The 27,580-nt window shown below is 35.8% G+C and overlaps 1 protein-coding gene across 2 annotated transcripts in view; it reads left to right on the top strand.

The window, feature by feature from the left end:
* Nucleotides 1–27,361, top strand: part of LOC117423409 (fibronectin type III domain-containing protein 3B-like) — a 234,023-nt gene extending 206,662 nt beyond the window's left edge. For both annotated transcript variants that reach the window (XM_058990133.1, XM_034039137.3), the window contains exons 22-26: nucleotides 849–1,129; nucleotides 8,739–8,957; nucleotides 13,117–13,283; nucleotides 13,864–13,991; nucleotides 23,876–27,361. In XM_058990133.1, the coding sequence (XP_058846116.1) occupies nucleotides 849–1,129; nucleotides 8,739–8,957; nucleotides 13,117–13,283; nucleotides 13,864–13,991; nucleotides 23,876–24,187 (1,107 nt within the window). In that variant the 3' untranslated portion in view covers nucleotides 24,188–27,361. The remainder of the gene's footprint in view (nucleotides 1–848; nucleotides 1,130–8,738; nucleotides 8,958–13,116; nucleotides 13,284–13,863; nucleotides 13,992–23,875) is intronic.
* Nucleotides 27,362–27,580: the final 219 nt, after the last annotated feature.

The raw sequence follows: 27,580 nt of genomic DNA, 5'->3' as shown, positions 1-27,580 counted from the left end.
TTTACATAAAGGTTCTTCACACAAAGGGGGGGTAGGGGGGGCGTCCATACGCATTGTGGGGCTAATTACGTTAGTTTGTTTGTTTAACAATTAATTAAGTTGAAATACAATAGTTCAAATTAATGTGCGTTAATCAACTTGAATGAATACTATATGACCATTGCCATATTAGATCACGACTAAACACAGACAATCTATTAGTTATCGGTTAAATAATCTGCATATTCATTCACGTTAATTAAGACCTCATCATAATCATTTTATTTAAAGATGTGTATCCGAGCCGGGAATAGTTATTTTCGATGCGTAGATAAACTGACTCGCAGACGTCTCTTTCCTATTAGCAGAAGTCCTGAACACTGAACTTCCTTTGACGTTCGTTTATTGCAAGGTACAAAATCTTCTTGCAGTCAAGAGGTATAAGCTTAACGCTGTCTTCTCTTATGAAGTCATGTACAGCATCATACACATGGGAGGAGTCATACGCAAAAAAACACTCATTATCATGTAATAGACATATCCCCCCAACTCAACACAACACGACCATCATGAGAGTAAATGAAGCGTTCTTACCTTTGTATAAGTTAGTGATCAGCAGACGTGTTAGCCGCACAAAGAGCACAGCGAGTGGTTTTCACTAACTCTACTGTGCAGAATAAATGATTTTTTTTCTATGGGTAAATATCAGGACTTTCTTCCTATGCATCGGGACCCGGGACATTTGCTAGGAAATCGGGACTGCCCCGACCATATAGGGACTGTTGGCATCTATGGTTTTGTTCAATCTAGAAACTAGCCACTATTTTGGATGATTTAACATCCTGATTTTGTTTTTGTTATTATGGCAGGCAGCAAACCAAGCAGGCGCTGGACCCTACAGCGATGTGGTGACCTGCAGCACCCCAGCCACGGAGCCAGGAGTGGTGCCTGTGCTGTTTGTCCTAGATGACGATCACATAGACACACTCCTCATTTCCCCCTCCATGTGCCTTGCATTAAAATGGGAAGAGCCTTGCAATAATGGTTCGGAAATTATTGCATATGTCATCGAAATGGGAAGCAGTCAGATCAAAGTGGACAATGTAACAAGCTTCGTGATTAAGGGTCTGCAGCCAGATAGCGACTACAGGTAAGCACCTATTAAATAATTCACCCAGATGTGCGCCACTGCTATTATTAGTGTTGGTTCTCTCTGTAAATTACCCTGCTGAGCAATGCAACGTGTTGTGCACATTTCTTTTATTACTCGTGATTCAAAAAGCCTGAGCATTGAAACATTTAAAATATAACTCAAACAAGTGTGGCTGTCTTTGATGCTTATACTTGACAAGCTCTCTCTAATATAAACAGTGGGTGTCTACTAGAATGCTGTAATACCTGGTCACCAAACCCCAGTTATTTCAATCTAATCTATGGGATAGTTGTCGCCATGTATACCTGTACCATATACATGCAGTCAGTCAATTACATTGGAGTACTTGCCACTTATGCATTCTCCTGTGGGTAATGTTATTCAGTAGATGCAAGCCATTGTGAAAACAAACACTGTTCACATTGATGCAGTGAAGGTGCTGCACAGCATGCGATGACAGCACCCCACTATGACACAAGGTGGAAACCATACAGTACCATCCTCATCTAATGTGGACACCTGCCAGGAGCTCCAATGGGCAGACCTTGTCCCTGTGATATCCATGTCCAGTAACTTTTGTATCACAGTGTAGAATGACGCTCCCCTATGTCGTTCTTGGTTGGTTCCACGTCATTACTGATTGCAAGTGAAGCTGTAATTATCTGAGAAAATACTTAAACAATTTGTATAGCTCTTCAGGGGAGACAACAAAGTGAGACCACCTTGTGGTCTTACAAACACTGAAAAACAATAACAACCTATATAGTGTTGTCACAGAGAGTACATTTGCACTTTGACTAATAGTAATTACTGTGAATGAACAGTGCAGGTGGTCAAAAAAATGGTTTTAGCTTCTGGGCAAGAGCCTTTCTAGCAATTCACTTGGTAAACTTGAACAGAATAGGATGAGTTTTGCCAGGGTGTTGGCATTTCCCTTTATAGATGGATACCCTGAAGCTGGAAACACATGAGTTTTTTTGTCACAATAATACCATTTACTAACTAGTAGATCAAAGACTAGATTTATTTGAAACATTTATAAAATTGTAGACCTTTTTACTTCACAGAGCAACTTCGCAAATTCCAAGCAGGTTGTTTCTTCCTAATCTAAAACTATTTTGAAGCATCAGCAAAAACATAACAAAAAATATATAGTGGCAGTAGATTTAATTTTCTGATACTCCCACTATATTGTGCATGCTGAATTTTTGGATATGAATGTGCTTTCATCAATATATTCCCCACCACCACATCTGAAACCTTGGTTTCTTATTTAAAATATCTATTTATTTAGCCCATTTCACATATTAGAATGTAATGATGTTTTATATCATTACAAATCACAATTTGCAACATTATAAATTGCCAGAGATGTCTTAGTTAGTTGCATATATTCAGATGTACATCTTCTCTTTAAGTGGTTTAGGTAGTCTTCATTAGAACGACAGAATAAAAAACCTGTTAATTTCAAAGTAAGATTCATTGTTTTTCCAAAAAAGTGTAACATTTCAGTCTGCAGATGTTCCTGTAACACAATGAGACACAGCATTTTGCAGTACAAAAGCAGCATTCTCTGAGGCACATAAAGGTCACCTTTTATCTTGGATACGTGCCACAAGGTTATACATCAGTTCTTATCAGTAATTACGGGAAAGAAATTCTACCAAGATGTTCTGCATTGTTCAATACTGGTAATTTTGACACAGCACATAATCTGCACTGAACCTAGTCGTTACTCTTTCTAAATGTATTCTGAACCATCCTTCTAGACTATTTACAAGAAAAGCAGTTACCCAGATGAAGTTATGCAAGGCTAATTTCATTATTTTTCTTATGTCGTTATTAAAGTCATCCATACTGAAGTCAAATCTTGTGCCTGCATGCTTGAGCTTCCATTATAACGTACCAAGTAAGGTCATGTAACTATCTCTCATCAAATATTATAAAATTACCACAAATGTATCCAGCAGGGCAATCAGATTCAGTGTTTAGCAGACTTGAGTTGATGGTAGATGCCCATACTATATAATGTCAGATATTGCCAGATGTTAGTGCCCATTTATCAGGAATTATTATTGCTTAATTGTCAACCCAAAATTTTTGCCATTATAAAATGCCATTTGGGCTAAATTTTTCTTGCCAAACAACCCTAATTTTTGGCCAAACAAACAGTTTTGTTTTTTATTTTCTTTTAATATCAAGTAATTGGTACAAGGCAATAAAAAATAAAAAAAATACATGCACATAAAAAAATGCATCAGACTGTTGGAATATATGGTGTCCGTCCGTCTATACAAGAAGTAATGCCACATACTGTAAATCAGTCATTTTAGTACACTTTAGTATAACGTATAACACCTCATTTGCTTACCAAATTACATTAAATGACATTAAAACTACTGTATGCATTGCTATTTCTTATTTGTCATTATTCTGTTAAAGCTGTCGATATGTCATTTGTACTGTGTCGCTCTAATTTTGAATTAAAATCAGGCAGCTGCTGTTAATTATTGCTATTGCTATTGTTATTACAATTGCGTGACGGGCAGAGAAGTCCCCAAATTTTAACATGCCCGGTCGGGCATGTAGCTCTAAATTTTACATGCCCAACACACAATTTTACACGCCCAAGTGTGAAACTGAAAATAACTTTTCTGCTGCTGGTGATTCCACACAGAGGAATTCTGGATTGCATGTCCTGCTGTGTGTCAACAGTATGTCTATTGCCAACAGTCTCAAACATCCAATGTTCCACTGCTGCATCCTCTTAATTGCCTTTATTTTCATCAAATAAGCATACATCCAGTATACTATCACGAAAACGAAGTGTTGTGGGGTGGGACAGACGGACAAAATAGTTTAACAATGGTGTACTCAATGACACAAAATACAATTATTTTAAAATACACTTTAAAGAATGCTCAAAATGTGCTGAATCTCTGCTTAAACTCTTTGTTATTTTCCCCCAGTTTCGGTAATCCATTGCAAATACAATCCGTTATCCCTCCGACAGCAGAATAGCTTAACCAACAGCAGTTCAAAACACTCGGTCATCACATTTTCTGCTGTTCGCGTAGGTGCACATGGACCCAATACTAGAACCCATGAGATGCTGGCTGGAAGTGATGTAGGTAAAAAAAGAGAGTTATGTGGGAGCAAATACAGAAGTTTAAATCTGTAACAAAGTAATCGCTTGGTTTTTGTTTTAGGGCATTGAAAAATTGTAGGTGCTCGACTTGAGCATGTAAGCAATTTTTTTATATGCCCCACCAAAATTTGTACATGCCCCGGGCATGTCAGGAAATATAATTTTCAAACACTGTGTGAGATGGCCCTAGCTCATATTTCTTTATACTTTGTTCACAATAAAAAATAAAGTTAGAAGTTTACCATTTAAACATTAGTTTACTGCAGTTTGTGTACACATTTCCCTGATAACTGTACATTTTTTTTAAATGTCAGCTGGATAAGAAAAGTTTTTATTTAAAAGAGCAAACTATTTCTGGCAAATTCTTAAGTATTATGCTACTGTAAAGTCAATGTGTTGATCTTGAGGTGTCCAAGGCTATATTCAGTACTATACAGTAGAAACAGATGGGAACTAGTCTTGTCTCGAATGAACTTAGTACTGAAGTCCCAAAAAAATATATATGAAAATTCAGAATATATATACTCCTAGGACTGGTTTGTGAACACAAGTATACGTTAAGGAACCATAACACATTGCAGATGTGGAAGCTATTAAACATCTCCATTAGCATTCCCACTGTGGGACAGGACTTTCAGTGATGTAGTATGAGAACTTACTTATTAAACACATCTCACGTCAGCCTCCAGATGATTGATTAGAGAATCTCAGCATTAAACTATGAGTGCTCAGAGACTCCAGTGAACACTTAAATTGAGATGCAAGTTTTAAACATTTCACTGTTTTGTTTATACTGACCTGGTTAAATATCTTAGGCAAGCATTTCATACATTCAGTATGGTATGTAGTTACTTTACTTAGACATTTTAAAATGTTTTGTTGTTTTTAATTCATAGTGCATCAGTTGCTTAATTAGAATGTAACTATCCCTCTGTTGCTAATAGTAGATTAATGCGAGCCTGCCTGAATTACACTAATGACACCTCTGGGGCTTGATTTTTATTGTTCTGAAATGAATTGGCACATGTCAGTGTTGCCTATTCATTCCCAAATCCTGGTTTACTTAATCTGCAGCAGAAGCTATTTAGTTATAATTGCTCATTTTTAAAATGAGGAAACAGTCTCAACAGACTAGATCAGTATGGTTTTATACGGTATGTGGAGAAGAAATGTAGCGGCTAAACACCATACCAAAACGATATTAAACAACGTTATTAGTTCAGAACCTTTGAACTAATAACATTGTTTAAACTACTGTACCCAAGCACTACAGCTGTTTTTAGGCTACCAAGCTACTGAACCCAGCCTGGGAAATGTGTCAGGACACCTGACTAGTAAAGGCAGCTTAGACCTGATGAATTGGTACCCCCAGCAGCCAATGTTACATATGAAACCCCCCCAACTACGATTCCCTTTTAATCAATTCCAACACATCATTGATCAAAATTGCAATAAGCAGTATTCTGTTAAAATGAGCTTCTCACAGTGGCAACAAATTACTTAAATTGAAGACACTGTTAGTCAATTAAATTGGCTTTAAATGAAAGCAGTTGAGCAAAGCACAATTATTAATATGTCTCTTAAATAGCAATTCCCTTTTCAATTACTTCGAAGGAATGGGAATTGAAGTTGGAATTGAAAAATAGGAATTTATCCCAACACTGACCATGAAATCAAGTGTTTTACATTTGTAAAATCTAAAGAAAAACAATTTTAGCACAAAGGATGACCACCAACTGCTGTCGTATTGTCGTTCTACAACTACTACACATCGTTATCTTCATATTTTGTGTGAAGTTACATTCTACAATCATTTCAGTTAAGTTCCACTGCCACATTGTTTTTACCTACTGTATTGTCATATCATTGAGGCATATATTTTTCACATTTCCATTTCACTTTATTTTGCTGTGATGTGACATTGGCCTTACCTAAAAGCTCCCAAGGATTTTTAACTCTTGTATACCAAAATAATTTGTTCTTGGGTTAACAAATATGGTAGTATGTCATATGCATATGAGGACATCATGACATATATACTCTGTGCATTATTTTGGAAAAGATATCTGCATCAGATATCTGAGTAAAAAAATATATATCTATATCTTGGTCATCAGCACGGTTGCATGTGTGTTCATGTTTTATCATCAACATACGGCTGCATAATTCATGGTAGAATATCCGTTAAAATATGAATATATATAAAAAAAATTATATAAAAAATATACATACATATATACATATACATAAATACTTTCATTTATGACATTATTGCCACAATAACATTGCTATTTCTCAAATCATTCCCCAAAACAGAACCATTTATTCCTATGGAAAGGAGATTGAGATTCACAATATGGGAGTTGCACTTTACAGAATGCTTAAAACAGTAAGTCTATGAAACAATAACCAGATTCACAAAACAAAATTACATGACACAAATCGAGTAGACAGCTGAGTATTTGACAAGTGCTCGTGTTTGAACCAGGCAGCCCTTTGTTTGTGGAAATACAATACCTCATTGATCCAGCTGACTCAATCAAATGCTCAGTTTAAAGTAAACACATGAGCGCGCCATTCTCTTGGTCGCTTCATTTTAAAGCACATATTCTAAACACACATCACTATCAAATAGAGCAAAACTATAATAGTAATGCCGTTTTTATAAATTCCCTTTATATCAAAATGGCTTGATTCCAGCTTCATATCTTTCACTACATCACTTAAGCAGTGCCATTACCTTTTTAATTCTTCAAAGCAGTTTTAGATAGATGAATAGCAAACAAATGGCCCACTCAGGTGTGCATTAACATCTTTACAGTTATTCAAAATACTGAGACAGGAATAGCAAGATATTTAGAGAGCAGTAAGTCTTGGTGTTGATTTGGTCAACCTATACTTGTACCTTGCCAGGATTTTACAGCACTGGGAAAATCATCTTTGATTACATTAACCACTTATCCGTGATTAGGATTACCCCTAACAAACCCCAAGCGAGGTAAAAATCATCAGAAGTGTCCCAGTCAGTAAATGTTAACAGGATTAGCTGAACCGTGAATGTATACGTGTTGAGTGTGGTAACACATTTATAAGTGACATCAATTCAGTCTTTTAGGAGCTTATTAAAAAGGGCAAAGTTACATATTCTTTGTCATCAAAATAGCATCTCCACAGCGAATGTATTCATTAACGTATCAATTTTTTATTTTATTTTATTTAATTTAGTTGTCGCCAATGGTTTTTACCTCAGTTTTCTCCCCAATTTGGAATGCCCAATTATTATTTTTATCCTGGTTCATCGCTGCAACCCCCCGGCGACTTGGGAAACGGAGGCTGAAACACGCGTCCTCCGAAACGCGTTCCTGCTAATCTGACATTTTTTGCATTGCGGATCCACAGTGAAGCCACCAGACCTATAGTGCCAGAGGACAACACAGATCTGAATGGCTCCGCTGCAGACCTGCAGGCGCCCTATCGGCCACGGGTCGCTGGTGAACCATGGATTGCCCTGCCGACCTAATCCCTCCCTACCCGGACAGCGCTTGGCCAATTGTGTGCCGCCCCCTAGGAACCCCTGGTCACGGTCGGCAGTGACATAGCCTGGATTCGTACCTGCGATCTCCAGGCTATAGGGAGCATCCTGCACTCTACGTGGAGCCCCCTAATGTATCAATTTTAAGTGCAATATGTTTAAGTGCAGAAGAGGAAGAAAGCATCCTTTTGATCCTGCAGTTTCAAAATTGAATATTTGGTTGCTACAGCGAGTGCTTTTAAAAGCGGCCCTGTGGAGTCTCCTTCCTGTGCCTGTTCTAAATTAAATTTCTTTGAAAAGATAAATAAATAAAACCAATTGCATCAAAAGGACAACATATAATATCCTGGCTGTAGTAGTGTGGTCCACTTCATATTAAATCGTACAACAGTATTGCTCATGGTTTTTCAGTGTTTACTAAATATAAGGAATATGTTCTGGCCAAACTGAAATATTGGATTATTTTTTATTATTAGAAGTTTGTTAGAAATGACCTTGTGACATAAACTGTGACATGGGCTTGAAACGTAGGAAAGATATATTTTTAAAAAAACAATATTCAATTGTTACATTACCTTTAATATTTGATGGAGATTTTTATTCCAAGCGGTTTTGGGCTCTTGCTGTACTATTGGAGTTATTATAATTGTTAATTCAATTAGTTTTTATCTAGATTTGAGATTGCTTTGAGCTTTTCCAGCTCAAATGATTGCAATGATTGTCATAAAATAGCAAGGGAAATGAATACAAAATGTCAGTTAAAAAGACATCTATTCAAAGTTTATATTTCATCCATAAATCAATAAAACACTACACGGTACTGAAATAAGAAGTGCAAAGAGATTAATACATTTGATGACAAACATTGAAAACTAGAAGTCTTTTTGAAAGTCTTTAAAAGTTTCTGTCTGTTTTTGTGTGTGCAGCTTCAGAATCCAGGCCGTGAATGGGATCGGAGCGGGTCCCTTCAGCCAGACAGTGCAGGGCACGACCAGGCCGCTGCCTCCCGCACCCCCCAGGCTTGAGTGTGCTGCAGCCGGACCCCAGAGCCTCAAACTCAAGTGGGGAGACAACAACACCACCACCAAAGTGCTCGTGATGGACGACATGGTGTACGCGCTTCAAATAGAGGACAAAAACAGAGGGTGAGAGGCAAACCGAGTTGTGTGCTTGTGGTTTTATTTAATGCTGTGTATTATATTAATACATTATAGAGGCACATGTTGTAAATAAGCGACAGAAACAAACAACACTGAAGTCGACGCTTGGGGAGCTAAAGTAAGCCGGCACCCAGTGCTTAGGAAGTCTAGTACATCAGGTGGCTGTTTAACAAGGGCTTTGCATTGAAAACAATGGATTTAAGAAATAAGGCGCACTACGGAGTGGGTTCCTATGCATTGTATTAACCGCTTCTTGTAAAGGAAGTCTCCCCATTCATTGGTACATGATCAGTTGCACCCCTCCCCGAGTTGCGCCACTCACCATGAGCACTATACCGTTTTTTTCAACACAACATGTTGCTGTAAATTTCACACAGTCAGCATTGTTTTTTGAGTTTGTAACCAACCCTGCCCATCATTTAATGTTATCTGGATATTTGTATAACCCACCCCCCTTATTTTTGTTATTGTAATCTTAAAAATAACACAGCCATTTTCTCCAAAGTCAATATATAAACATCATATATAGCAGATAACATCAGCCTATATTTTCCCAGATGGGCAAATTGCTGGCAAATTTCCCCCTCCATATTAAATTGCATGGGCAATTTGCCCACTGTGGAAAAACCACTGAAAGTCTTTTTTTACTGAAAGTAAACTGACCTAAAACATTTTACAATTTTTGTTAACTCAGTGTGCTCTAAAAAATTATGGGTTCCAGTTATTCTGAAAGAGAAACACAAATCAATAAAATCAAGCTTAATGGAACACGCAGCAATTCAGTGCACTCTCAAGTTAAAGTCAAAAAGAAAAACATGGAAAAGGTCAACATGTACTACAACTTAATTGCCACAGAGGCAGTGGTTGCACCAACGATTGATCACAATTAAAAAAATCGGGGACACATTTGATTTCTGTTATTTGCTGCAGACGACACTCTTCCATACATTAAGGACAGCCTATTTCTTTTTTCAGTTTTGGTTCCTGAGCTATAAACAGACTAAGTGTAGTTTATAAATTGCAATGGACAGTCGCAGTATATACCTATTTGGGTTGCAGTGTGTAACACATAGTAAGTGCTGCATGGACAAGCACGTTTCAATGGGTTAGGAAGCTAGTGTACCAACAGCTTAAACTCATAAGGTCTGAAAAAGTAGAAAGTACAGAACGTTTATGTCACCCTATAGAAAACAAACACATGAATTATAGTTTAGGGTAAGTTTGAATGTGGCTTAAAGGGTAGATTCAGGTTTAGATAGATTGTACTTACTTAACTAGGTTTGAAAAGGTTTCATATATCCTAATGCCAGGGGTATGGCTCATTTATAGTAATACAAACACGTTACCCATCCACTCACCTCTTGTTAAAACTAAAAGACTTTGAGCATATTACCCATCTATATAAACAGTACAGAGTATTAAAGTAGTTGTAAAAACTGCTTTTAGAGACACATGTTTATATGACATGCCCAGGTTAATGAAGGCTGTGCTATATGTAGGCAAGCTAAAGGTTAATGGTGCAGCATACATCGATAATGATGCATTGCAGGCTCATAGCCTCTCAGGACTGCTTTCACTTGGGCTTTTTCCATGCTGTCTGTCAGCACACTTCTAACAGTGTGAAAATACAAAAGCAGTGTCGACTGTATGGTAGCGATATGGATTGTACTTTGATTTTCTGAGTTTCATTATCTTCATAGCAATAAGAATGTGTAAAACATAACAAGGACAAGGCAAGATGAGAGCATTGAGGTATAAGGGACAGGGAATTAATTTGACCAGCCAATTATAAATTACGGCTAGATTTAAATTATAGCAAACCTTGCATTGCTATTTAGTGACACTGATGAGGAGAACGAGATTGATCGGTTTACCAAAAAACAAGAAAAGCTGTTAATGGAGAATTGACTTTGTAATATATTACTTCAAATCCAGCGGTTTGACGAGTCTGCGTCAGGACATGCCGTGGATGAAGCTTGTGGTAATTTACTTTTTCGAGGATGTGGTTTCTTGCAAACAAACTTATTGAAACTGGAAGTAGAAGATTCAAAGATTTGATATTTGGCTCCCATTTCAATCTGAAGGAAATCAAATATAACCAGCCTGCTTCAATAAGAATACTATTAGTATTGGAGATTAATCTTGGTATTTTGATACACTTTGACACTGACATTCAACATACAGAAACATATGCCTGACCCATATTTCACCTCTGCATCGACGTAGATACAACACTGCAGTATGTTTTCTTATTTGGTATACTTCAGTATTTAGTATTAGTCTCCTTCAATTATATCTCCTATTCTCGTTAGCACTGCATCATTATTCACAGAGAAGTGCAGTTCAACTTTCTGTTCCTCATATTCTTGCGACACAGGCGTATTGCCTTGGCGTTTTACAGTTTACAATTAAAGCACCTGACAAAGTCATCTCAGTCTGAATAAGAAGGCCCTCTGGTAAGTTTAGATAAAGGAGCAGTATTTAATCACAACCTGGTACAAGATTGTTTTTCCCTTCAGCTTTTAAATTGCAAACATGACGGGAAAGTGCTTTCCGTTTGACAAAGACAACCTTGGCTCTTAAAGTCATGGAGGCAAGCAGCAATAGCTTTTGCAAACCAAATTTCTTCAAAGGCGCCATGTGATGTAGAAAAGGCGCATACTGTAAAGAGTGGAGCAATATAAGCCGTGCTGCGTTTAATGCAATATCCAATATATGGATTATGCCTTCAGGAAAGATTAATGCCTGGTGGATTTTAAATGCTCAAGGTGAGCAACAGTTCTGTTCCTTTAAAAAGAAACATGCGACAGATAAATGTAGCGCTAATAACAAATAAGCAAGCAGGGATGTGTTAAATGGCTGCAGTAGGTTATATAGGAATGAATCCTGTCAGGCTGTGGTTCAGATTGAATCAAGAGGGGCAATTTGATTTTAGGTTCCAATCTGACGCTTGGAAGGATGCAACTGTTTTTCATAGAGGAGGTTGAGGAAATGAATACATCCAACACTGCTAAGCTCAGCTGGCTGCTAATATGTGAAATTTGGAGGTGCAAGTTATCCAGAACGTTGATATAAAGCAGTTTAAATATTTTTCATTTGGACCACGTAAGTGCCAAACTCGTTCAATAGTGCAGAATTATACCTGGAAATGTTTTAATGAGGCAGATAGCCAAGGAAACACCTGTAATTTTTGCAGGCCTGGAAACAGTACGGCCAACCAAGTGCCAACCATCTGCCCTCTATAAAAGCTTGTTAGATCTGCTGTCTTGCCCATTGTGACTGAAACTGGAAATACAGAAAAAGAGAAGTACAAGAAGGAATAAAAGATTCAGTACTAGGCAGTTTTAATGCAAAACACAATAATAATAAAAAAAAAAGTTTTAAAAAAGATTTAGATTTTCTTAAAAGGTTTTGCAGTCTAAAAATACGGTCTCAAACAACCTGCGTTTGTTACCTGTTAAGTCAAATTAATTGTGGGTCAATAATATTTTCCTTTCACCAATTAAAAAAGAATACTTGTGAAGTGTTGACATTTAAATTACAAAAGGAACAAGTAACACTATTCAGCTAGTGCATTTCATGACATTAACTAAAATGTTTTTTTTTTTTGTTATGCAGTCTCCTTTAAATTGAAATGCTGAACTGTTCTTGTGAAAGTTACTGTAGGCTGAAGTGTTGGGGTGGTACATATAGTAGACTTCATTTATCGCTATAAAATGTACTTTGAACAAAAGATACATTAGTCTTTTTAAATAGGCGATTTAGAACATTGCTCAAGGAACAGCTAAATCAGGCAATGTGAGCAGTGCAGGTTCAGTCAAGGTTAGAGATAAATATATTCTTGAAGTTGGAAATGAATCACCTAACAATAATGTTTTGTTTTTTTTTTATTCTAATCTGAAAGTGTTTATAACAAGTACTGAATGAGGTTTTTTGTGACCAAAAACCGTGTTAAATTTCAGCTGTTTTATAGACTGGTTTTATAACACCTTGCACCAAATTCTAAACTTGTGGCCTTTTTGCTCAAGCTTTCCAACTGAAGCATGTCATAGATTTTCCATTAAGTCATACAGTTGATGCTGTTATTTTTTTTAAAATGGCACAGGGTTGACTATCTTTACCTCTTCTTGGTCTCCTTTTTTAGGTTCGTTACCATCTACAGAGGACCAAGTCATACTTACAAGGTACAGAGGTTAACAGAATCCACCAGCTACAGTTTCCGAATGCAAGCAATCAGCGAAGCAGGAGAGGGCCCGTTCTCTGAAGTGTACACCTTCAGTACAACCAAATCAGTCCCACCAGCTGTCAAAGGTAAATACAAACACTGTATGAATTCCAGGAACTAGCGCATTACCTGCAATTCATTCATAGTTATGTATGATTTTCTCAGGAGATTGTATCTTAAAGGAACCATCAAGAACAGACAACATGAAGTTAACTCCAGGACTTTTTTTCATTTTTTTTCTTTTAATGGTTTGTCAACCACACAACCACAGTAATATTTTTAAATCAAGCACCTTGTAAATAGCATGCAATTACAGGATTGGTTGGTAGTGATAGGCCACTGTGCAGTGCCGAGAGGCTGGTATGCCCTGGTTCATTAAACTATGGTTGTCAATGTGGTATATGGGCTTATGTCACTTTTTTCCCCCTCACACTTTATTGAGAATGGGCAGCGAGTCAATTTGGGAGCACAAAGACAAAGTGAATTCTATTTTCCAAAAAAGTTTCCTTAACATAAGCAAAAGATTCTGACTGTTCTACTAGTCAACTACACAAGAAGTGCCTGTCAATGCAGATTCCTTACTTGCAGATCTGATGTAACTGATCATTTTTCATCTACACTTTTTAGATAGCTGTAGTTTAATAGTTGGATGTTACTTGCTTTCAGCTCCCCGGGTGACCCAGTTAGAAGGAAACACATGTGAAGTCACGTGGGAGGCTATTCCACCAATGAGAGGCGACCCAGTCAGCTATACTCTACAGGTCTTGGTCGGGAGAGAATCAGAGTACAAACAGGTGGGTGGGTCAGAAGAGAACTATATGTCCCATGATGTAAATGGAAACTCATCTTCATTAAGTAGAGGTTTGTTAGCATCATAATCTTGTCATGAAGCCACTGCACCTGTTTGAATTAAAACTTCATATCCATATCCATAACAGTCCCTTTCCATTGAATGCAGGAACTGTAAGATTAAATGAATATAAATAAATGGGTGTACAATGGGGCTAATTTCAACGTAACTGTATGAATGTCAGTAGTGTTACCACCCAGGATTTTACCTGGTTATAATTGGCATCTAGCTTTGTTGCCATTCCTGGAATGATGGCACTTGTGAAGTAAGTGTTCCAATTATTAAAAACACTGGTCTCGATTGTTACAAATACTTGTTTGTACTGCATCTTCTGCGGTGCGGAGGTGCTAAGCATCACGGCTCACTGTCCCAACAGACACCCCACTTTACACTCTCTTTTTCAGGAATGACATTTTGTATCATTTGCACTTTTGTTTTCTAAAAATAATTTGTTTTCCATAAAAATTTAAGAAGAAAAATCTAAATCACAGTCATCTACTGTGACTGTAATGGGGTTTTGCCTATTTGAAATGGACAGTTCAAATCAAAAACACTCTAAGAACACTAGCCAGTATCTCTGGCCTGTCTGTTGCAGTTCACATTTTTAAAAAATACAGGTATTGCTTTTCAGGTTGGATACACAGAAAATGTGACCGTTCTGCACGGGTTACCCAAAACCCCAATTCACTGTCTCCACCACAAGTACAAGTATTGATGTAACTAGTTAGAATATAATTTCCCAGAGAAGGAAGCAGTTCAATGGTTTCTGAATTCCTCACAATCCAATGCCTTTCTCTGGCCCTTATAAAAGTACCACAACCTTATAGAAATATAGTAGGATACTGCATCGCAGCTTGAGCCACTTCAGGTTTTACTGCAAGATGAATCTGAACGAGCATTAATATCGTAAGGCTTTATGGTCAGTTGTAATTGTTGCTTTAATACTCTGAACGTTACATCTAAATGCAAGTAATTGGAGAAGAAGATTAAGGTTTAATTACATTGTAGTGCATCCTTGGCTTTTAATTAATATTTAACAAGTGCAAAAATTATGGCTGCAGCAGTTTATCATTTTCTATTAATAAAACTGCCAAGCCTTCTTGGGTACAGCTCCTAGAAATTAGCAGCTCGGAAAGCATAAATTCAGTTGGCGTTTATTGCTTTTCAGTTTTATTGCTTCCAACTTGTATAGAAAAGACATTAAGCTTTTCAAAAAGGAAGTGAACTGCTTTTTAAATCGAGCCTCTAAAATTTAAAAAGAGAAGGTTTTTGGACTGAACAATTTATGTCTATCAGTAGATTAAATGTTTCACACCGACAATCAAGAACATGTGCTAGGACGTAGGCTACTTTAAACATCAGAAGTTTCAAGGGCATTTGGAGCTAGTACTACCCAACAAGGTTGTGCGCTCTAGTTTGTGTGCACCTTTTTGGTCAGCTGTATCGGATCCTGTAAACACAAGAATCAGGTCTGGATTTAAATAAATTGTTTGTGCTTCCCAGTTCCAGAAGAATTATGTGACACTGACCTATTCAACTTGTTATGGAATTTGGAAATATACAGCAGACAATGACCAAACAAGGACAAGCCAAGCAAATTTGAAAGCCAGGTTGAGACATTTATAGAAAGTGAATAAATCAACATTTCAGGGACTACTCAGATTGCAAATATTGTAATACAAAAAGGGATATTAAAAAAGAATGGATATTAAAATCAAGCATTAGTGTACAACATATCCGGTTGCAATTGCAAATATATGAAATGTGTGCCTACCAGTATTTGCATGTTCTGATGGCTTTACTGCAAGTATCCGTCCTACTGTTGTACCCTTCAGCCCTTCACGAAGTGTTGTAATAGAGCAGTAGAAACCAGGAAGACTGCAAAAGAAATCAAGCACAAAGATTTTTTTATTTCATTCCTGAAACCTGTGTGGGCCCTTAAACTTTGACCATACTAACTTGTTTAGTCTAATTTAGTTCCCTTCTCATGAATTCAGCCTGGAGTTTTTTTTATGTTTTTGTTGCAACTATGTCAGGAGTTTAAGAGCCATTATAAAAATAGAGGTTTGTCCCATTGGGAATAGCTCACAGATGCAGGGGGCACTGAAACGAAATTCAATCTAGTTTCATCTAGTTTAGCACCCCTCTGTTGAATTTGAATTGTGCACGTATTAAGATGTGAACACCAGTTCATCATTTTTGCAGAATTCTGGAAGCAAGCATTACAAGCACAATCATGATGAGACACCTTCAAATGGCAAAATAACCCTTTATTTTCTTCTTATTGGTATTTGAAAATCCTGGAGACCACTTTGTCATGTAAGCAAACGTTCCCAACAGTGCCAAATATGTTATTACCAGCTGTTATTCTCCACTTATAGCAGCCTAAAGTCTCCATGTGGAACAGACTGGCACACCAGACAGTCTATACATTATGTTTGTGGACACTTTTTTGGCAGGTTTAGTACAGAGCTAAAGCACACAGTGAATACATTTATCAGTGTACTAATCAGTGATGCAAAGGATCATAAAGGGAATAAAGTTAGACATTTTTGCCAGAAAGGACAGCCAATTTCTCAAACATTAGTGAAATGGTGACTGACAAGCTTGCTTTTAAATTCATAAATAATTGCAGTGGCAGACAGTGGTCAGGAATGATTTACTTGATGTCTGACCTTGAATGATACAATAATAGAAACGTGCACACTCAAGGTAGGTGCGGTCTGTAGTATAATCTGTAGTACTGTAGTATACTAATCTGTAGTATACTAGAGAATTAATTTAGACGTCTACTATAATAAAACTGTTTCCTTTTAGATAATATACTGTAATAGAGCATTTACTTCAAGTTAATGAGATTAGGAGGGTTTAAATGAATGCTAACCAAAGATTTAAAATCCTATTAGAGCAAGCAACCTGGTCACTAGTTCCCCTGTCGTTGTATTGAATATTGTTTATTAAATACAGATCAAATAAAAAATATAACTAATCACACTGCTGCCTTTTGAAATAGAGAACGTGATTAGGTAGCAGGTAGCAACCACACCTTTATTCTACAGAGCTTTATTTCAAATGCATGCATAGTATAAAAATTTTAAAACACACACGCAAAATATAAAATTGACAAATAAAGGGGTCCAGTAATAATATCTGTACTGGTTATCAAATTGTCATGACACTTGGTATTAACAGTGGCTGAGTTTCCATGCAGGTTAGAAAGTCATCACTCTGTCCACAGTGTATGTGACGTAGCACACACGTTCCACGCGCTACAGTAAGTGCGCATCTAAAACATTGTAGGACTAGATTGTTCGGTTCCCCTTAGCAATAAAATGCAATTCATTGTACACTAGCTTAAGTCACGGATGAGATGTGCGACTTGCATAGATCACCCCTAGTCTCTGTCACTTTGGATAAAAACGTCTGCTAAATGACATTGACAACAATAAATAATAATGTGTATAATAGGTTTATAATACATATATATGCAGTCAAAAATGTTTAGCAAATACATCACATAAGAAAGCGCTGTGTACTCTAATACAAGAATACAGCGCTTTCTTACAAAATGTTTTTATTATTATTATGTGCAATGCTTTGTCTGTGATTTTACTAATTTAAAACAAAAAGATGCTCTTTTTAAACTGAGGCTGTAAGTGTTTTAATCCTTTAGTGTCAACAGCCATTGCCATGACAATTTAATATTAAATTATACCATTGACTTGTATTTATATTATATTATTTGTTTCATATGCTGCATTCATTTTTAAATTACACAGAGGATATTCTACCAAACTTCATGGAGTACTGTGAACAAATGAGAATGGCTGAATAACCAGCACATGCCCAAATGGGGCAAGTGAGTTGTTTACAGTGTTTAATAGTGAAAAATAAAAACTGTGACACACAATACAGTCAGCACTCATATATCCGACCCTATAAAATTTTGACCTCAGTGACGGTTAAAAGCGTGTGACGCATATCTGATTATTTCATTTTGACCCGTTCCAACCCTTGTCCATTTTTTGGGGAACACAAAATAAAACACATATCTGAAAGGACTGTGTTTTAAAATAAGTAGGCTTCCATTTATATGTACTGTATTGGTTTTGTTGGTACAGTACTATATTTTCAACAGAAGTAGTATTTTAATTTAGAACGATAGGATTCTGAAAACATAACTTGCTAAAACTAAAGAGAGACAACACATTAACTGTAATACAGTACATACTTTTAAATCCGGTACGAATTGTAGCGGTATGTAAAATTTCCCATTAACGACCTGACAGAAAAATAAAATCTAAATGTTATCCATGCACAGAACTGCGTAAAATGTAAAAGGTAGTGCAATTTAGCAAAATTTACCAGAAGATTTTAAAAAAAATAACAGGTTTCCAGAATTAAAACAATATCCCAAGTCAGTATTCACAATTGCAGAATACAGTGCTCGATAAGGCCCTAAAGTCAGTACAAAAGATCACAGATTATATATATATATATATATATATATATATATATATATATATATATACACACACACATATACACACACACACACACACACACACACACATCACAGTAGCTAGAACTGTTTAATGATTAACTGTTGCATTAGCCTAGCTTGTCTCGTTCGCATTGTTTTGGCTGCATTTTCATCAGGTGAAACTGGAGGAAGCGCTGTGTAACTGCACAATATTAGAGAGAATTAAAAAAAAAAAAAGCACAGGTTGTGACGGATATTCAGATAAAATGTAACACTGAAGAGATGGGCTTTGTATCAGAAAACTGATGAGAGTTGGAAATCGCGTGTGACGGGTAAGTGCATTAATTTGTTCTGGGATATAAATGGGTTAATCCATGGAGCTCAAATAATGGAAGTATTAGAACATTTAATCCACATGCATTCATTAATTACTTTTTTTTATTTTTATTATATAAATTTAATCCTAAAATAAGCAGTGTATTTTGTCTGTTCATCGGCTAGGCTGTTAAGGGATTTTCTTTATAGGGAAAGTATTTGCTTAGCTGCTTGAAAAGTGATAGAAAAATGTCTGGAGGGCTTCGAGTGAAGCATCAGGGGAGCCATAACGATGTCTTGAGCATCCTGTTTAAACTTCTCTGGGAATGTCTGGATGTAAGACGGTTCTTCAACCAGCTTCCAAGTTTTTAACTTGTACTTACAGTACTTGGAAACATCTGTAACTGTTGCAGAACTGAATACATTACTCCCCCTCTTCTGAACATGGTAATTTCATATTTAAGGGTCTGGCTAGAATCCCAATGAGACCTGCTATTACTGATAACAGCGTTTCCATTTGGAGTATATATGCTGCTGCACAACAAATCATCTCATTCTCTTTTGTATTGAAAGTCTTCGACACTCAGATACAAGTCAGTCATGTTTTACCATCCTTGTATTAAGAATAAAATCAATCCCCATATATATATATATATATATATATATATATATATATATATATATATATATATATATATATATATATATAAACAAATTAATGCACTTACCCGTCACACTCGATTTCCGACTCTCGTCACCAGTTTTCTGATACAAAGCCTATCTCTTCAGTGTTACAATTGATTTGTTTAACCGTCACTGTCTGCTTTTTTTTTCTGGGATGGCAAATCAGTCTATCGTGCACTGCAGTTACACAGCGCTTCCTCCAAAAACTAAGCGAACGAGACAAGGCACGGTAATCATTAAACAGTCTTAGATACTGCAATGCATTTAAAAAATATATATCTGTGATCTTTAGTTTTTGTGCATTTTCATTTGCAAATGAACTGTGACATTAGGTCCTTATTGAGCGCTATATTCTGCAATTTTGAATACTGACTTTAGATACAGTTTTAATTCTGGAGACTTTTTTAAATATTTTGCTAAATTGCATTGTGTTTATGTTTTAAGCAGTTCTGTGCATGGGTAACATTTTGATTTCATTTTGCTGTTGTTGGGTCGCTAACGGGGAATTTTACATACTGCTACAATACGTACTGGATTTAAAAGTATGTACAGTATTACAGTTCACATGTCCATTCGTCTCTTTTGGGAAGTGATATTTTCAGAATCATGTCGTTCTGAATTAAAACACTACTTCTATTGAAAATATAGTACTATACCAACAAAACCAACTACAGTAGATCTAAATGGAAGCCTACTTATTTTAAAACAGTCCTTTCAGCTATGTATTTTTGACATTGTATTTTTTTTGTGTTCCCTGAAAGACAGATTTTTTCTTTTACTGCAGTGTTCCCCCCCCCCCAACAAATTTCAATGAAAGAATGAACGTCTCCCTGTACAGTTCCTCAAACGCAAGTCAGAATTTTTCTTTGTACGAAATGTGTGTGTGTGTGTGCAGGGCAGGGGGGTTGTTTGGGTAGTAGGAGGCAGGTTACAACGTTTAACCGTCACTGAAGTCAAAATTTTATAGGGTCGGATATGCGAGTGCTGACTGTATTCATTTAATTATGTGCTACTATGATGTCATTGCCCTGACTATGTCCTATAATATCTCTTGAAAACCTACAATATTATTTTTGTGTGTGTGTCATTGTGGGATATCGCCACATCTCAAGCTCCTATGACCCATGCCTCATAACACACCCCAAGATGAGGTAATATCCCTCAACTCATCCTAGAGTACGATATTGCTTCAATGAAGACCAGGGAATTGAAAACACATGTTTCATATTCTGCACCAATTCTCTAGTATGCTGTTTATATGTGTTAGTGTGGTGAAAGTGTTATAAGGAAATACCAAAATCATAAAATCCCATTACATTTCTGACAATGCCATGATATTTTGTCCATAACAAAAAAAAAAAAATCCTGCTGTAGACTGTATGAAACTAGGTTGCCTAGCCCTGGTATAGGTACAGTAGTGTATGATCACTTTGATAGACTACATTAGGATGAGCACACATTCAGAAACCAAGAAAGTATACCCTAATACACAAGCTACTGGTGTAACGCCAGGACAATGGCTGTAAAAGTTTCTTAAATACAGTAAGAGTTACCTACGTGGGCGGACCATACATTTGAATGACTGCAAGACATCCTTTCAGGAAAGGTTAAGTCACAGGAACCTGAATCCTGCTACACCAAAAGCATGTACAGTTTTGAAATAAAATACATGGGAAAACAAACACTGTTGCATTTGGTTAAGTGTGTAAATTGAAAGACTAAATCAGCAGCACCTCTCTATTGTGTATGGAATCGTTTTTGATAGATTCTAATTGCCGATGCTTTTACCAACTGTTTAACCTTTTTTGTACTTTTACCAGTTACAACATATGTTTTCCTTTTAGCAGTGTTCAAACTTTGTGGTTTGTGTGTAAACATATTAAAATACTGGTATCTTGTTTTCCTATTAAAACTGTTGCTTGTAGGCTTTCCCCTGGGCTAGAATGTTCCAGCTAAATGGAATATGTCTATAAGTGTTTTGTTACTACCTCTAAAGGAAAATAAGCAATAAAAAGATGAATCACTGAATTTAAGTACTCTAATAAGGTTGTATATGTGTGTTGGTGTACCAACGTAAAGCAGTTATTTAGTTTTTATTTTTATTTCTGTTGAATGGTAGGCATTTCCAGAAATCCGATTTAGTATTCTGGTAAACAGATACATTTTATAGACTGTAGTTCTCCACTGGCAAGAGTTCATGGAAAAGAACATTGTCTCTTTAAACTGAAGTAGCTTTGGAAATGTTAAAAGTTTAATATCCGTTAATAAACTCTAAATAGCACATTCATAAAGCATACATTAAGTGAAGTGCAGCAACCAAGCAGAGACAATTTTCAAAATATTAAAATACTGTGCCAGAAATAAAGAAAAGAAGTTTGACATTTAAATACTAATGAAATGCTCTGAAATTAAATCTCACCAGAACCATGTGTAATTGTAAAAGTAAGGCTGTATGTGGTCTTCCTATAATCTGTGAAAGTAAAACTTGACAGTTTATGGATGTTGCATGTGTTGACAACCCATAACACACATTGAATACATATCTGCCTCGCTTCAAGTTAAATCAAATATTCCTTAAAGCTACTGGTTTCCCATAGAAGTGATACAAAAGGACACCCAATTTTACCATTTAGTGTTCCTTATTTCCAGTTTATTCCGAATTTTACCGAAAAAAAAGGATTTTATTATTTTTATTTTAACTGAACCTCAGTTTTTACTGATTTATACCCGATTTTTAGTCTATGTATTTTCCCAGTAATATGTTTTTGCAAATACACAATATTTTGATTTAAATGCTATTTTATTATGACTAACATTGTAATAAGTAGCTCTACACTGTACCCCCCCCCCCCCTCTCCTCCACTGAGGTAGTGGAGGAGAAGGCAACATGTCCTGTCAAAGTGATGGATTTGCTCACCCAAGCCTAGTCTAGTTGCTCTGCCGTGTGCCGTCTGCTTTCAGAGCTGCACTGGTTCCTGTTCCTCGTTCATTAGTTAATTAGTTTGGTGTTATTTTCAAAATAAATTGTCACAGTTACTCCCTTATTTTCATTTTGATGGTTTCTATTTATATTGTAAGGGTCTCAGTCGGGCTTAACATTTTTTAAGTGAATTATATATCTCTGTAAGCGTTTCGCGTTTGTTGAAACTAAAATACGGGTTGAAAATCTTTGTGGTGAATGAAATATTAAACATTTTGCTTGTGTCATGTGATTTAAAATGTAAAAAATATAGTAAAATTAGATCCAACCAAGGAGCAAAACATTCTTCTATTGTGACGAATCCATTGACGATCATAGCATATGATAATTTTTTGCTATGATACGCATAACATGTGTTAAATAACATGGTTTATCTATGAAAATGTATTCTAACACATGTTGTACATATATATATATATATATATATATATATATATATATATATATATATATATATATATAGAGAAGAGAGAGAGAGAGAGAGGAGAAGAGAGAGAGAGAGAGAGAGAGAGAGAGAGAGAGAGAGAGAGAGAGAGAGAGAGAGAGAGAGAGAGAGAGAGAGAGAGAGAGAGAGAGAGAGAGAGAGAGAGAGAGAGAGAGAGAGAGAGAGAGAGAGAGAGAGAGAGAGAGAGATACACAATGCATGTGAGAATAAAGTTGGCACCAATACCAATTAGAATAGCATTAGCAAGTTTATATAGTGTATTGTAGTGTGGTGCACTACTTTATGCAGCAGTCGTTGGTCATGGCAATAACAGTTATGTAATATTCATAAAATATTCCATTTTTCACATGGGCCATTTCTCTATCTTATAACCCTTGTCTTTTTACCATGTTATCATGTAGAATTAGAAAGTAACAGTGGGTAACCCACAGTCTAAATAATACAAAAAGCCTGCAAACCTGAATATTAGAAAACTAGAGAGGCAAATAAAATAACAAAATTAAAAAACATGATGTCTTTATTTTCTTAATTACTGCTCTCGTGTTTCATATAGAGTACTTTCCTCCCAAATGATGCGTACAGTTGAGAAAAGAGTGCTGCAACGAAAGCCTTGATCATGAACAAGAGACAAAAAAGCCTCATGCCAGCAGCAAGCAGTCCGGTCCTTGAAATTTTACTCTTGGATTTGAACAGACAGAGGAATCTCCATTAACTTGTAATTTACCTACAGATCTTGGATTCTTACCAATTGTAAAACAATCAGCTTTTGCTTAATTGATAAGTAATAAAGAGGGCCTGGTTTGTTATCTGTGAAAAAACTAAAACAACAACGGTTTTATATGGTAGCATTCATTTATGAAAAACCTATTTTTAAAGAAATGGGGTTTTGTGTGTTTATTTATTGTTTCATTTCCTTGTCAGGTGTTCAAGGGGGAGGACACCGCATTCCAGATCTCAGGCCTTCAATTTAACATGGATTACCGTTTCCGTGTGTGTGTGTGTCGCCGCTGTACGGACACCACGCAGGAACTGACTGGAGCATTCAGCCCCTCAACCCTCTTCACACTGCGACGTAACGAGCTGGCACTGGCTGGAGAGCTGGGGTCAACAGACATCACCAAATCAAAGAGCATGATGCCCACTGATGAACAGTTTGCAGCCATCATTGTAGTTGGCTTCGCAACTCTGTCCATTTTGATTGCCTTTATTTTACAATACTTCTTTATGAAGTAAAACCACATACATATTTTTAAGTAATTCAGATTTTTCTTCTTTTCATTTCCTCGCTCTAGTTTTTGTCCTTCACTTATTTATTATATTTTTTTCTAAGGTGTTCTAGCAGCCTTATGTTTTGCTGCACCTTGTTTGGGAAAGAAAAGTCTGATTTTAAAACCCTAAAGAAGTTGTACGCAAAAACAGGTTAAAATCATGTGCATGATATTTTTTAAAGCTACGAGAAAGAAAAAAAAAAAGTTATGGCCTTATTCTTTGTTTACTGTTTATATGGATTAGCTTTTTTGTGTTTTTTTTTTTTCAGCGATATACTGTGCATGTAGGAACAATACCTTTACCATATGGCAACCAATCACTGCCCTTTTAAATAGTTAAATACTTGTGTTAGTTGTCAAATAGTGTTATCCAAAATGTATACAGTTCTAAACATGTGTCAGGGTTATTGAAATCACAGTATCAAAAGACAAAACAAACTGCAAGTGAAGAATATATTTTATCAGGACACTTAGGCCACAAATGCCAGCATGAAGCTGCCAAAGCCAACTACAATCCATGCAGTGGTCATGTTTTAATGAATGCTGCTATCCTATATTTAAAAAGAGGAAAATCGATCACACTATATGTATGTTGTTCTCATTTGTTATCTAATGAATATATATATATAGATTATATACAAAGCAACACAAGTTACATATTAACACAAACAAATATCAAATTAAAAAAAAAATTCAATGCATTTTATAATTGGTGCTTAAACTTTGAGGTCAGTTGACTTGGTCTGAATTTACAGTAATCCACTGCTACTCTAAATGTAGGAGGCTATATAAAGTCTTCACAGTGTAATTCGGTACATTTCTGAAATACCTGAATGTAAGTATATTATTTTTAAAGCCATACTTTGTCATTAAAAAGAAGAGGAGCTGTAACACAAATTTGTCACACTACAGTGATTTGAGCTGAACCCATTGTATCGAAACCTAAATACCTAGCCCACCCAGTCCCTCCAAATCCTGCTGCAGTCCCAGTAGAATACTTTGTAATCAATAATACTCCTAATCACTGTGGGACCATGCCTTATATAAACTGGCCTTAAAACTCAATGTTAACATTGGAATAAAACCATTCCTGTAGTCTATGTAGTTAGCTACTGTACATGCTATTTGTCTAGAATAACCCTAGAGGTACAGTAATGAAGTGCTAACCAGGCTTTGACAGGCGAAACAGTCTCTTCTCATTTACAACCTTTATATACCAGAAAAAATACATAAACCAAACATATCTGAAGGCAATGGTAGTGGTCTTTCCAAAAAAAAAAATACGTATGATCCAAAGAATTCAATTCCATTAAATTGAAGGCCTCTTGTGTAGTATTAAGAACATAAGAACATATAAGAAGTGGGGGTCATATCCTAGCTCTTATACGAAAGCCTGTACAAATGTACCTCAGGGACATAAAGAGGTGAGGTAGTACATATTAAATGATTTCCAGGAGGGTGCTGCCAACACTAGGATTGTGTATTCTTTTAATATCGTTTAGTCTGTTTTGTTTTTTTTTCTCCATTGTCTAAGCTGCGCCTTGTTCTGTCCATAAGCAAGGTCATTTATTACAGGAGGGTGCTGCAAAGACTAGGATTGTGTATTCTTTCAATATCTTTCTTTGTTAGTCTTTGTTTTTTTTCTCCATTGCCTAAGCTGCGCCTTGTTCTGTCCATAAGCAAGGTCATTTATTAGCTCAAAACAAATACCTTAACCAAAGTTAATGGGAAACCAAGGTATAATTCTTTTATTTTAGGTTTATTTATACTAAATATTGCATACAGTACTTTAATGCCAATTACAGTGCAATCTTCATTTATTTATTTTAAAAATTAAGTGTTTAGTTATGTACTATTTTTTGTTTCCTTGTAGCATGTTATATATTTTTGTTTTTCTGTTTTGTATTGTTGTATTTTAGATTTATAATTACAGGCCACCATTCCTAATATTCAATTACCCTTTTTATGTTTTATTATTTGTGTATAATAATTGGGAACACATAATACATTTAATGCCAATATCAGCAACAGAAAGGTTTACATATTTTCCAAACACTTATTTATCTCCTTTCAAAAAAAGTGCTGAACATGTATTTGATGTGCCTATGTAGATGTAGCCAATGTTAGCCAACATATAGTTTCTTTTTTGGGATATAACTTGCTAAATTGGCAATGCAAGATAGTATTATTATATTAAGCTTATAAACTTGTGCATTTTGCCAAAGCTAAGAATTGTCCACTTTATTTAGCTTCTTTTTTTAATTTTATTTCTTCTTTAATTTAAAACGTTACATGTGATGAGATGTTTTGTAACACTATGTTGTTATTTCTGTGATTAAGTCATTCTTTAAAAAAGTAAGTGCCGTTATTAACCCTGTGAGATGAGTTTAAAAAAATAGGTATGATAAAAAGCAAACCAAATTATATTGAGACAACCAACAACCCTGTGATAGATTATATATAGGAGAGAGAGATATAGATAGATACATATAATGTGTGTGTTAGTCTGATGGTAATTGAAACTAACCGAACTTAAGCACTTTTTCAACAAAATAATTGTCTTTATATGACAGTCATTCATATTCATATATATAAAGCTGTAATGCTTAAGTATACAGCATACAAGTTTGTTTTAATATCAGATTTCTAAAGAAAACAAATATATTTAAAAAAAAAAACACAAATGTTATACTAAAGTGAAAACGTACCCTCGAGTTAAGTTTGAAAACACTGTTAAAAAAAAATGCTGAAATCATGTTTGTTTCTTTATTTGACTGGGCTAATGTTACAGAATCCTAATAGCAACGAGCCTGATTACTGTACAGTGCTGATTCATATGTATTCCCAGTGAAATGTTTAGCAGAAGAACTCTTTCGATATTATCTTTAAACTGAAAAATAAAAATGAAGATTTTTTTACCTCACAGATAGACAAACATTCCAAGCTTTTTCAAAATACAAAAATCAGACATTTGTGTTATGTACATTTTTAGACAATTTCATATGCATTATATACAAACTGCCATATCAATTTTAAATGTATAGATTTTGCAAATACTACCCTATGTAGGTAAGACTAAACTGTATCTGTAGCGTATATGTAATATATTTATGCCCAATAAATGTTAATTTTTTCTGAAGTCGATTCAATTTATTTTTTAACCTGCCCCCTTCCCCAATGAGGGTATTTTACTGTGTCTGGTTTTAAATCATTAAAAACAGACCATCATTCAGGACATCTGCAGATGCACTAGATCACAAACCTTGGCTTAGGGTTCTGACACAGAATTTGACCACATTTTTTTCATTAGGCTTGGTACATTAGCTTTAATGGGATTGTGATAAATAAATGCAGAGTC

The sequence above is a fragment of the Acipenser ruthenus genome, chromosome 17 (assembly GCF_902713425.1).
Source record: "Acipenser ruthenus chromosome 17, fAciRut3.2 maternal haplotype, whole genome shotgun sequence".
NCBI lineage: Eukaryota > Metazoa > Chordata > Actinopteri > Acipenseriformes > Acipenseridae > Acipenser > Acipenser ruthenus.
This window is presented reverse-complemented; position numbering and strand designations above follow the sequence as displayed.